Below are 12,313 nucleotides of genomic sequence, written 5' to 3'. Positions count from 1 at the left end.
AACACCACTGGTGGATTCCAGTCTTGACTTATTCCTTGGCCATTTCAATGATATTTACTTGCAAATGATTTTTAGTCCAGTTGGCTGGGCAGCTGGTTTATGGCGTAGAACGATAGCAACAGAGTCATTGCCAACCAGGAAAGCCTTGTCTTCTCAACATTGGCCCTCGCCTGAAGCATGATGACCCTCCAGGTTAAACTCACCACCAGCCATCTGTCTCGCGCGCGCACTCTCTCTCTCTCTCTCTCCCTCGCGCGCACTCTCTCTCTCTCCCTCGCACGCGCTCTCTCTCTCTCTCCCTCACGCGCGCTCTCTCTCTCTCCCCCGTGCGCGCTCTCTCTCTCTCCCCCGTGCGCGCTCTCTCTGCCTCGCGCGCTTTCTCTCCCCCGTGCGCGCTCTCTCTCCCTCGCACGCGCTCTCTCTCTCTCTCCCTCACGCGCGCTCTCTCTCTCTCCCTCGTGCGCGCTCTCTCTCTCTCCCCCGTGCGCGCTCTCTCTGCCTCGCGCGCTTTCTCTCCCCCGTGCGTGCTCTCTCTCTCTCTCTTTCCCCCGTGCGCACTCTCTCTCTCTCTCTCTCTCATGGCAGAGCAGTCATATGGTATTCTGGGACTATGACAACCTTACTTTGGTGCCTGCTTTACAGTCATTATGCAGAATAGAAACAGATCTTTCAATCCAACTCATCCATGCCAGCCAGACATCTTAATCTGACCAAGTCCCATTTGCCAGATTCAACCCATAAACTACTTAAACCCTTCCTATTCAAATACCCATCCAAATGCCTTTTAAATGTTGTAATTGTACCCATCTCCACCACTTCCTCTGGCAGCTAGTTCCATACATGTGCCACTCTCTGTGTGACAAACTTACTCCTCCGCCATTTATTAATTCTTTCCCTTCTTACCTTAAACCTTAGTCCTCTAGTTTTGGACTCCCCCACCTTAGGAAGAAGACCTTAGTTATTCTCCCTATCCATGCCCCTCATGATTTTATAAACCGCTCAAAGGCCACCCCTCCATCTCTGATGCTCCAGGGGAAAATAGTCCTGATCTATCCAGCTTTTCCCTATGACTCAAACCCTCCAGTCCTGGCAGCATCCTTGTAAGTCTTTTCTGCACCCTCTCAAGTTTAACAATATCATTCCTATAGAACAGCGAGCAGAATTGTATGCAGTGTTTCAAATGTGACCTCACTAATGTCACATACAGCTGCAATTTGACATCCCAACTCCTATAGTCAGTGTTCTGACCACTGAAGGCAACCGTGATAAACGCTTTCTACACTACCCTGTCGACCTATGTACCTGCACCCCAAGTCTATTTTTTTGGCAACACTCCTCAGGGTTCTACCATTAGTTGTTTAAGTCCTGCCCTGGTTTTGTTTGTGCTCGAGGGGACTGCAGATGCTGGAGATCAGAGTCAGAGTGTGGTGCTGGCAAAGCACAGCTGGTCAGGCAACATCTCGAGCAAAATGAGAATGAGGCCTCATTCCTGATGAAGAGCATATGCTCAAAATGTCGACTCTCCTGCTCCTCAGATGCTGCCTGACCTGCTGTGTTTTTCCAGCACCACACTAATTGACTTTGTTTGTGTTCACTCCAGTTCTTTTATGTCAATTTTATGTAGAATGGACAATTGAACTGTGTAATGTACTTTAGTATCACCTGACCAGGATTGTGTGTTTAATGAAACTTCACTAAACCCAAGTGTTCTGTTTTAGTATTTTTAAAAATTCTATGCTGGCCTTTCAATGATTTGTTCAAATGCATTCCTCTTGGCCTTCAGTTTCTTCAGTTACATTTTGGTAAGAATAGCAGAAATAGCATCACCTCAATTTATCAGCTCCAGATAATTTGCCATTACGTTGCCCAGTATCCAAATTAAAGTTGGTCAAATGACAGTCAAGTAGATTAGATTAGATTACTTACAGTGTGGAAACAGGCCCTTCGGCCCAACAAGTCCACACCGACCCGCCGAAGTGCAACCCACCCATATCCCTACATTTACCCCTTACCTAACACTATGGGCTATTTAGCATGGCCAATTCACCTGACCCGCACATCTTTGGACTGTGGGAGGAAACCGGAGCACCCGGAGGAAACCCACGCAGACACGGGGAGAACGTGCAAACTCCACACAGTCGCCTGAGTCGGGAATTGAACCCGGGTCTCAGGCGCTGTGAGGCAGCAGTGCTAACCACTGTGCCACCGTGCCACCCTGTAGTAGTAGATGAACCACTTCATACTTGCACTGAATTTCATTTTGACAGGATGATGTCGCAGAGGCACTATAGGCACAATTGTAAAATAAATCAGAGACTTGGGTGGGTATGTGTATGAGACTTTAAAGGGGGTAGGACAAGTTGAGGAACTGATTTGATGAAACTCTCCCAGGAGTGCGACTGCCCCCTCCCTGAAAGAGACAAGAAAGGAAAAAAAAGGACAAGCTCACCCTGAAGAGAAACTCAATTCCTTGCCTCCCCAGCAATTCACCAGTGGGGGGGGAGAAGACTATTGCTGGTCAGTGATTATTAAAGACTTGAGTATGCACCCTGCCCAAACATCTGCCTCTGCAGCGGGCAAGAAAAATGACACCTGTCCAAACTGAGAATTCATAGTTGCAAATGTGTTGCTGGTTAAAGCACAGCAGGAATGTCATTCCTGATGAAGGGCTTATGCCCGAAATGTCGAATTTCCTATTCCTTGGATGCTGCCTAATCTGCTGTGCTTTAACCAGCAACACGTTTGCAGCTGTGATCTCCAGCATCTGCAGACCTCGTTTTTTACCCTGAGAATTCATAGTGACCAGCCTACACTGTTAGTTGAAAAGTGGTCTCCAGTTGCCCCAAACTGAAGCTCCTCTGAAACCCAGCTCCTGCTTTTGTGTCTCATTTGCCCTGAGCCCCTGTCCAGGCAGTGACCACCCCACAAGGAGGGAAAAAACCTTGTCGGAGCAATTTACTGCAGATGCTGGAATCTGCACTGAAAACAAGTACTGGAGGTCACAGCGGGTCCAGAAGCATCCATCGAGAGAGAACAAGCTTCTCAACTCTGAAGTATCATATAGAGTCAAAACATTAGCTTGCTTTTCACTCCATGGATGCTGCCTGACTTGTTGTGATCTTCCGACCTTTTTGTTATCATAAGGAAAAAAACTTATCACCTTGTGACTAGATCCCCAGAAGGGTAACTCTCAACTGGAACCCAGTGGCTAGCAGCCTCTGGCCGGCAGTTTCTGAAGACTCAGGTCACCAGGGTCAAGCCCCATGGGAGATGCACACTCTTTTTTTTGTTTACCTGTCATATCTTAATGAACTGATTGGGCCGTTTGCTGAGTTACCTCATTTATGGGACCAGTGTGCTCAATGCCAAAAATATGCTTAGCCCCACACTTAACAAAAAAATGTAAAATGTCCCTTCAAAGCGTTCAAGAGCAAGGAAGTTTTGTAGTGATGTGGTCTCCTGTGGATTACTACAAAAAGCTCCACTTTGGGAATCACGTGAAGGCATTAGAGAGGGCATTGAAAAGATTATTTCAAATGCTTTTAGGGATGAGCAGGTTCAGTTCAGTGGATTGGAGGAGTTGGAATGTTTTGGTGTGGTGAAAGCTGGGAGGAGGTCTTATAGAGATATTCAACACCATGGGGGTCTGATGGGGAAACTGTTGTTACTGGTGGGCAGGATAGAGAACCAGAGGACATGTATTTTACATAATTAATGAAAGAAGCTATGGGGATGCAAGAAACCCTTTCTCACATTGAGTGGTTAGGATCTGGAATATGCTGAGTCAGAGTGTGGTGGAAGCAGGTTCAATCCAAGCACTTGAGAGAGAATTGATTATTATCTGAGAAGGAAGCGCTGTGCAAGGCCATGGGGAAAAGGCAGGGGAATAGAATGAGGTGCATTGCTCATTTGGAGAGCTGACACTGATAGAGCAAGTTGAATGGCCTCCGGCACTATAGTAATTGTAATGGTCATGATTTGGAGATGCTGGTGTTGGACTGGGGTGTACAAAGTTTAAAAATCACACAATACCAGGTTATAGTCCAACAAGTTTAATTGGAAGCACTAGCTTTTGGAGCATTGCTCTTTCATCAGGTGGTTGAGGAGGACACAATTGTAAGACACAGAATTTATAGCAAAAGTTTACAGTGTGATGTAACTGAAATTATACATTGAAAAATACCTTGATTGTTGAGTCTTTCATCTGTTCGAATACCATGATCGTTTCACTTCTTTCATATGTAAATCACAAAATGTTTTTTAAAAGTTGGAATCCTTTAAGCACTCCACAGATCCAATCCCCATAGCTTTGTTATTAAAGGTAAATGTACAATAAATAGGCTTGATGGTCACTAACTACATTCCTGTTGTATACTTTACTAGATAGTCTCAATGTCACAATAAGGTAGCTGCAATCAGCCACTGCATCTCTAGTGACTGACAACTGCAGGTATATCCTAGAGGTTTGATTAGATGCTGTATGTACACGAGCCTAGACAAGTGCTAATTAAGGTCTAATAGCATACATCTCTATGACTATGACTCTTAAGTGATAATGGGCATTGCTACAATTTTCAGGTTGCCGTCTCTTAGTTTAGATTAGATTAGATTCCCTATAGTGTGGAAACAGGCCCTTTGGCCCGACAAGTCCACACCGACCCTCCGAAGAGTAACCCGCCCAGACCCATTCCCCTAACTAACACATCCCTGAATACTACGGGCAATTTAGCTTGACCAATTCACCTAACCTGCACATCTTTGGATTGTGGGAGGAAACTGGAGCACCTTGAGGAAACCCATGCAGAAACAGGGAGAACGTACACAGGGAGTTGTTGCCTGACAATGGGTGTCTCAGTGTGTGGTTGAATAAGTATGTATAAAGTTCAGCATTCAGAAGGTGAAATTGCCATTGAAATCTAATTTTGATTATTTCTTCACAAGAATTGTTTTGTTAACATTCTACAGAGGATGACTTTAATGTTTTTACTTTTGGTCCACAGGTATTGGGCCAGTCCTGGGACTGATATTTGTTCCAATGATTGGTTCGGCAAGTGACCACTGGACAAGTCGCTATGGCCGCCGACGCCCCTTCATTTGGGCGCTCTGCTTTGGGGTCCTTCTGAGTCTCTTTGTTATCCCTCACGCCAGCAAGATGGCCACTTTCTTCAGCCTGAACGATTATCCTGTCGATGTGATCTTCCTCATCATTGGAATCTGCATGTTGGACTTTTGTGGCCAAGTCTGTTTCACCCCTCTGGAGGCACTGCTGTCAGATTTGTTCCATGATGCAGAAGATTGTAGGCAGGCTTTCTCCATGTATTCCTTCATGATCAGCCTGGGGGGTTGCATTGGCTACCTCTTGACAGCAGTGGACTGGAAAAGGACTTTTGTGTCCACTTACCTCGGTGGGCAAGAAGATTGCCTCTTCACACTTCTGGCTGCCATATTTATTTTTTGTGTTCTTGCAACCTTCTTTGTATCTGAGGAAAACTATAGTAATGTGGATGGCCGGGTCGATATTTCACCAAAGGAAGTCATTAAGCCTCTGTCACGGTACTGTTGTTGCTCCACTAGTATGCTTTGGCGAGCAAGGCACTACCTTCTGGTACTGAAGAACTGTTGCACTTTGATCCCCAAACTCTATAACTTGTACTGTCGCATACCCAAGGTGATCCGGCAGCTGGTTGTAGCAGAATTCTACAGCTGGATGGCTCTCATGACGTTCATGATGTTCTACACAGACTTTGTGGGGGAGGGACTCTACCATGGTATCCCTAATGCTGATCCTGGGAGTGAAGCTCGGCTGCGCTATGATGAAGGTACAGTGACGTTCGCATGATAGAAATTGTCAATGATTAACAATAATTATCTTATTGGAATCAACTGAAGAGCACGGGGCTGAGTGAATATATCTGTTTGGTTTCGTAAGTTTTAACTTGGAAAATACAAGTATCTGCAGTAATTCATGTTTTATATATTGACCCAGGTAGATCTTTTTCAAATCGGAACAATCACTAGAGTTCAGCAGATTTTTAAAAAAACGAGATTTAGAATCTGTTAAATAAAATCCAAAAGAACTGCAGATGCTGTAAATCAGAAACAGACCCTTCTGAGGAAGGGTCACTCGGTCCAAAATGTTAACTCTGATTTCTCTCCATAGATGCTAGCAGAGCTGCTGAGCTTTTCCAGCAATTTCTGTTTGTTTATAATCAATTTGCCTGTTTTGTCAATGTTACTTGAGAAGAAATGTTAGCTAAAATACTGAAAGGATTCGCCCTGCTCCTTTCACCTAGAGGACGACCCCTCTCGATGTATGTGGGGGCCATTTATATAAAATTTACTTCAAGAAGGTGCAAGTGAGTGTGAGTCAAGGGGAGGTGATTGCCTAGTGGGATTATCGCCAGATCATCAATCTGGAGACCAGGGTTCAAATCCTGCCTTTGGCAGGTGGTTGATATTGAATTTGGTACAAATATGGATTTAAGAAATTATGGAGGAAAATCCCATCTGGTTCAATGCCTTTCTTTAGAGAAGGCAACTGCCAACCTTAGCTTCCACTAAACACAATAAGCACAATCAGAGACAAATCTTGAAATTTAAAAAAATACTATTCAGAAATCTTTGTAAAAAGCTGCCTCCTTTTATAACCTTATGAATGTCATGCTATATAAACCTAGTATACCATGCACTGCCTATTGTAGCTTCAATAACAGAAATTCCACCCTACTTCACACCTAGTTATCCAAATAACTGTACAGATGTTGGAAATCTAGAACAAAGAGAGAATAAATTATAACCTCAACAATGTCAATCAATCAAAGCTAACTCTGAACTTCAACCCTCTATAAACAAACTACAGGCTTTGTTGGTGAATCATGGAGCTCAGATGAACATTCATGATGAGGCCATCTAGCAACTGTATCGCATGGTTATTTTACAAGGTGGAAGTTCTTTATTGGTGCTTAAATTTTTCAAACAGCATTAGTGAAATTAGGCAGTTCAAGCAATGAATCATACAGCTTGTTTACTTCGATAAGTTATTGTATTTTTTCAGCGTGTTGGTTGAATTGTCATTTTGGCTTATCAGGCAGACTTATCAATGGCAGCAAATACCCCCTCAGCGGAGATGACAGGAAGGACAAACAAATTGGGTGTGATGGCTCCGGAGAGAAACTCCCCTCACTTAGAGTCAGAGACGTATAGCACGGAAACAGATCCTTCAGTCCAACTTGTCCATGCCGACCAGATGTCCTAAATTAATCTAGTCCCATTTGCCAGCACTTGGCTCATTTCCCTCTAAACCCTTCCTATTCACATACCCATCCACTTCTTGCCACTGCAATTAAGTTTCATGTGAGAACATCCATGAGAGCTGCCAATTAAGGCCCTTAAGTGGTGAATTAACCTGTCTTCCCAGCGATTACAAACCGTGGCTGCTTTCCTAACAAGGAAAACATGGCAATGGGTTGTTTGAGGAAGCAGGGTCTCCTTTAGCCACCAGTCTGGGGGCAGGTGCGTGCGTGCTGAAAGCCACTTCCATGCCCTTGCCTCTGAGCTGCACCCTCTGCCCACTGCGCACAGTCTTTGTCATGCAATCCTCAAAAAAATGTTTGCTAGTGTAGCACCTTCTGCTGGCGCGTCCTGAACCTCCAGTGAACACTCCCTCCAGTAATTGCCAAGCAGCCTTGGCAGGGTGGGAATTCAATGGTGAAGCTCCTGATTAGGCAAGGAATTCACCAAATACCTAATTGGTGTTTGATCCGGTGAGCTTTCTCACCAAAATGGACAGGGAGTATTCACCCTGAAATTTATCCATCCCCACACTTAGTGCACCATAGACTTTGAGTTACTAGAAAGTATCTTGTTTGAATGTGTTACAGTAAGAACAGAAATAGGGGGCATAAAAATCATATCATCCCCAATATATTCAAAAGGAACTTCAGAAGAAACTTTGCCTAAAAATGAAGTTGTAACTAAGTGGAGCTTGTTACTTCAGAGGTAAGTTGAGTCAGATAACACGTTATATGTAAGAGGCAGCTAGGTGGCACATGAGGGAGAAAGGAATAGAAGGTATCTTAACGAGTATTGGATAGAGAAGGTTGTGAGAAGTTTAATGTGGAACATGAACATCGACGGACAGGTTAATCTGTTATAATGTGCATTTCATCAACGTGAATTCTCTGTAACACAATTGACAAACTGGGTACACTTTTTAAAGTGCAAACTTTTTTAAATGTGTGACAGGAATGTGATTACAGCGCCAACACTTTAAACACCGTTTCTAAAGCATGTGTTTTCTATAACATGGGGTTGAACAAGAACACACCCATCTTGTTATAAAATAACTGACTGACTGTAGTTTCTGGGCCCTCCTATGTAAACATAAACTTGAGTAAGGACAAGATCAGGTGTGGCTGTAATGCCTTCAGTTCCTTACAGGACAAAACAAATTACCTACAGCATGAAAACTGGCAACTCAAGCCAAGTATTGCAGAGCTGTGAATACCAACGACAATACTCTCCAGAAAAGTAGCATAATTGACAAAATGTTATGGACACAACATTGTGGGGTGTGGGAAGAACCAGTTGGCGGGGGGGGCATTTGTTAAGTTGTGGGCTGATGCTGTTTATCAAATTGCCTCAGAGTGTGGAAAAAGTAGCTAAAGATTCAGATTTTTCATTACTTGCAGGCTCTAAACAAAAATAAGCATTCAGAAGAGTGCACAACATGTCCTAGCTTGTTTCAGAATCCTCATAATTCTCAACTTATGCATTCAATGCTTCTTTTCAAAGAACATTTACACCATAAACCTCTTCCCACTGGCTTCATTCCAGATAGCACGACCTGGCTTTGCATCAGACGGACCAGAGGTCTCCGAAATATTAATCTTCCTTTCTCCTCCTAATTTTCTCACATATGGGTTAACATGTTGGTGTAAGGAAGGATTAGCTGCTGATGGAGTTATTTTTTTCACTGTGTGAGTGGGTGTGTGTATGTGTTTAATATAGAGATGCAGAGTTTTCTTTCCAGAAATCCAGACACCAAACTCAACAGCCTGCCCACTGCAGCAGTTCCTCATTCCTGCTGAAGATATTTTTCTAATCAACCTATTCAGCGATATTATGACAGACCTCTGGAGCAGGTGGGATTTGAACCTGGGTCTCCTGCCTCAGAGACACTAACACTGCACCATGAATCTACATTATAAACCGATGCTAAGCCCAGTTCAAGTAAGAGAAGGTGAGGACTGCAGATGCTGGAGATCAGAGCTGAAAATGTGTTGTTGGAAAAGCGCAGCAGGTCAGGTAGCATCCAAGGAGCAGGAGAATCGACGTTTCAGGCAGGATTCCTGAAGAAAGGCTCATTCTCCTGCTCCTTGGATGCTGCCTGACCTGCTGCGCTTTTCCAGCAACGCATTTTTCAGCCCAGTTCAAGTAGGGGCTTATTTAGCCAGCCTCAATGATAGCAAATAAAGGTAATATATGAATTATGTCACTGGAGGGAGGGTAATAGCACATTTTGTTTGCATCCAAAAACCTTGTTTTCTCAGAGCTTCATGTGAAATAATATGAACCGATGAAGGGTCACTGGATTCGAAACATTGACTCTGTTTTCTCGACACAGATGCAGCATAGACCTGCTGAGTTTCTCCAGCAATTTCTACTTTTGTTTTTTTTCGGGTTTCCAATATCGGCAGTTCTTTGTTTTATACTAATCTAGAACTGTTGAAAAACAGTTCTATTTAAAACACCCATTTAAAACACAGATGTGAATTATTTTTCTCCCGGGGAGTAGCTGTTTTCCTGAAAAGTTCATGGAAGCAGAGTCTTTGAAAATATTTAATGCAAAACTGGATAGAGTCTGAGTAAGTGAGAGGGTGAAAGGTTATCAGGGGAAGGTCGGAAGTTGGATTAGCAGTTATAATCAGGCCATAATCTTATTAAATAGTGTAAGAGGCTCAAGGGGCCAAATGGCCCATAACGTTCCATGTTCATATGGGTGAAATGAATCAATATCTAGTGCCTCATGGGGGAAAGTAAATATGTTTCAATATTAATTATGAGAATGGAATTGAGTTTACCCCCTGGATAGACTTAGTTGAAAATCATCAGTATAGATTCAACTGTTTCAACTTGGTTGGCAAGCCATATTACCACTGATGGCACATTCAATGCAAAGTTGGTCATATCCCTTGGAAAACTGGGGAATAATTGGTGGCATGTTGGTTGGGTACCTGGAGGAGAATAGGTGGACAATAGAAGACTATTATCCATGATGTTATCAGTGAAGAGTATCAATTACTTATTATGGTGTGAGCCCACCAACGGATATCTGTGCCAGAGGATGATGGAAAAGGGAGAAATGGAGAATTTGGAAGAAATCTTTTATGAATGTGGGATGGGCTGGCATTCATTGTCTAGCTGTCTTTGTGAGCTATTGTAGTCCATCTGGTGCAGGTGCACCCACAGTGCCATGGGGAAGTGAGTTCTAGGATTGTAAAGGAGTAGCAATATATTTGCAAGTCAGGATGGACTGCAGGAAAGGGAGCTCACAGGTGTGATCAGATGTGTCTGCTGCCCTTGTCCTTCTAGACGGTAAAAGGCATGGGTTTGGAAGTATTGCCAATGGAGCCTTGGTAAGTTGCTGCAGTGCATCTCGTAGAATGTGCACACGACAGCTGCTCTGTCAGTGTTGGGTGATCCAACAATCAAATAGACTGCTTTGCCCTAGATGCTGTCCAGCTTCTTGAGTATTGTTGGAGCTGCACTCATCCAGGTAAGTGGCTGTATTCCATCACCCTCCTGACTTAGACTCTGATTCATGCAGTACAGAAGAGGCCTTCAGCCCATTGAGTCTGCAGCAGAGTCTACATTCGTTCCATTCTCCAGCACTTGGTCCATTGCCTTGAATGTTATGACATTTCCAGTGCTTTCCAAACATTTTTTTAAAGGTTGTGAGGTTTCCAGCCTCAACTATCCTCCAAGGCAGTGCATTCCAGATTTCCACCTCCATCTGTGTAAATAAAACCTTTCCTCAAATCCCCTCTAAATGTCTTGTCTTCCTCCTTTAACAATATGTCCCCTTGTTACTAACTCTTCAACTATGGGTAACTGCTGCATTTTATCCGTGCTGTGCAAGCCTCTCGTAATGTTTTATACCTCAGTTGGGTCCCCTTTCATCATTCTGTGCTCTAATGAAAACAATCCTAACTTATCTAGCCTTTCTTCATAGCTAAGCTGCTCCATCCAAGCCATATGCTGGTGAATCTCCTTTGCACCCCTTCCAGGGCAACCACCTCCTTGCTATAGTTCAGAGACCAGAACTGCACAAAGTACTCCAGCTGTGGCTTAACCAAAGTTATGCCTTGTAGATGATGGATAGGCTTTGGGGGAGCAGGAGATCAGTTACTTGCAACAGAATTTCTAGCTGTTGACCTGTTTTTGTAGCCACAGAATTTAAACCAGTTTGCTTTCTGGTTAATGGTAACCCCCAGGATGTGGAGAATTCAGTGATGGTAATAACATTGAATGTCGAGGGGTGATGGTTCGATTCTTTCTCATTGAGATAATTATAGCCGGCCATTTGTTGGTTCAAATGTTCCTTGCCACTTATCAGTCCAAGCTTTAATGTTTTCCAAGGCTTCCTGCACATAGATACTGATTTGATTCAGGAGGGGCATATTATTTAAAATAACTTCACCAAAAACGAGGAAAAAGAAATCTTCCAATTTCCCTTTACGGATTAGATTCGATTCCCTTTAGCCCAACAAGTCCACACCGACCCTCCGAAGAGTAACCCACCCAGACCTACTTCCCTCTGACTAATGCACCTAACACTACAGGTAATTTACAATGGTCAGTTCACCTGACCTGCACATCTTTGGACTGTGGGAAGAAACAGGAGCACCTGGAGGAAACCCACGCAGACACTGGGAGAATGTGCAAACTCCACACAGACAGGATTCCAAGGCTGGAATCGAACCTGGGTCCCTGGTGCTGTAAGGCTGTAGTGCTAACCACTGAGCTGCTGTGCTGCCCTGGCAGTGTGTACAAAGGACAGGGATGTGACAAAGTGCCTTCATTACCCTAGGTATTTAGTTTTAAAATTTACTTTCTTGGAAAGTTTATTAAAGGACTTTATAAAGCAATTCAAATTTGACATTACATAATATGCATATAGAGCAGATTCCTTCAATACAAATCGTAGATTCCTCAGTTCACTTTCTATTAAAGGTGATATTTTCAATGTGCATTTACATGTCAGGTCAAGCATTTGCTCATGTGTCCAGTTCATGGGGCTTAAGCATATTCC

The 12,313-nt window shown here is 43.6% G+C and overlaps 1 protein-coding gene across 1 annotated transcript in view; it reads left to right on the top strand.

Annotated features, from left to right (window-relative positions):
• The window catches only part of LOC132828149 (solute carrier family 45 member 3-like), a 137,710-nt gene that overhangs the window by 120,790 nt on the left and 4,607 nt on the right, over positions 1–12,313 (top strand). The window contains exon 3 of the mRNA XM_060845073.1: positions 5,001–5,819. Coding sequence (XP_060701056.1) covers positions 5,001–5,819 — 819 coding nt within the window. The remainder of the gene's footprint in view (positions 1–5,000; positions 5,820–12,313) is intronic.

This window comes from Hemiscyllium ocellatum, chromosome 26 (genome assembly GCF_020745735.1).
Source record: "Hemiscyllium ocellatum isolate sHemOce1 chromosome 26, sHemOce1.pat.X.cur, whole genome shotgun sequence".
Lineage (NCBI taxonomy): Eukaryota > Metazoa > Chordata > Chondrichthyes > Orectolobiformes > Hemiscylliidae > Hemiscyllium > Hemiscyllium ocellatum.
Note: the sequence above shows the minus strand (reverse complement) of the source record. Positions and strands in the feature narration are given on the sequence as shown.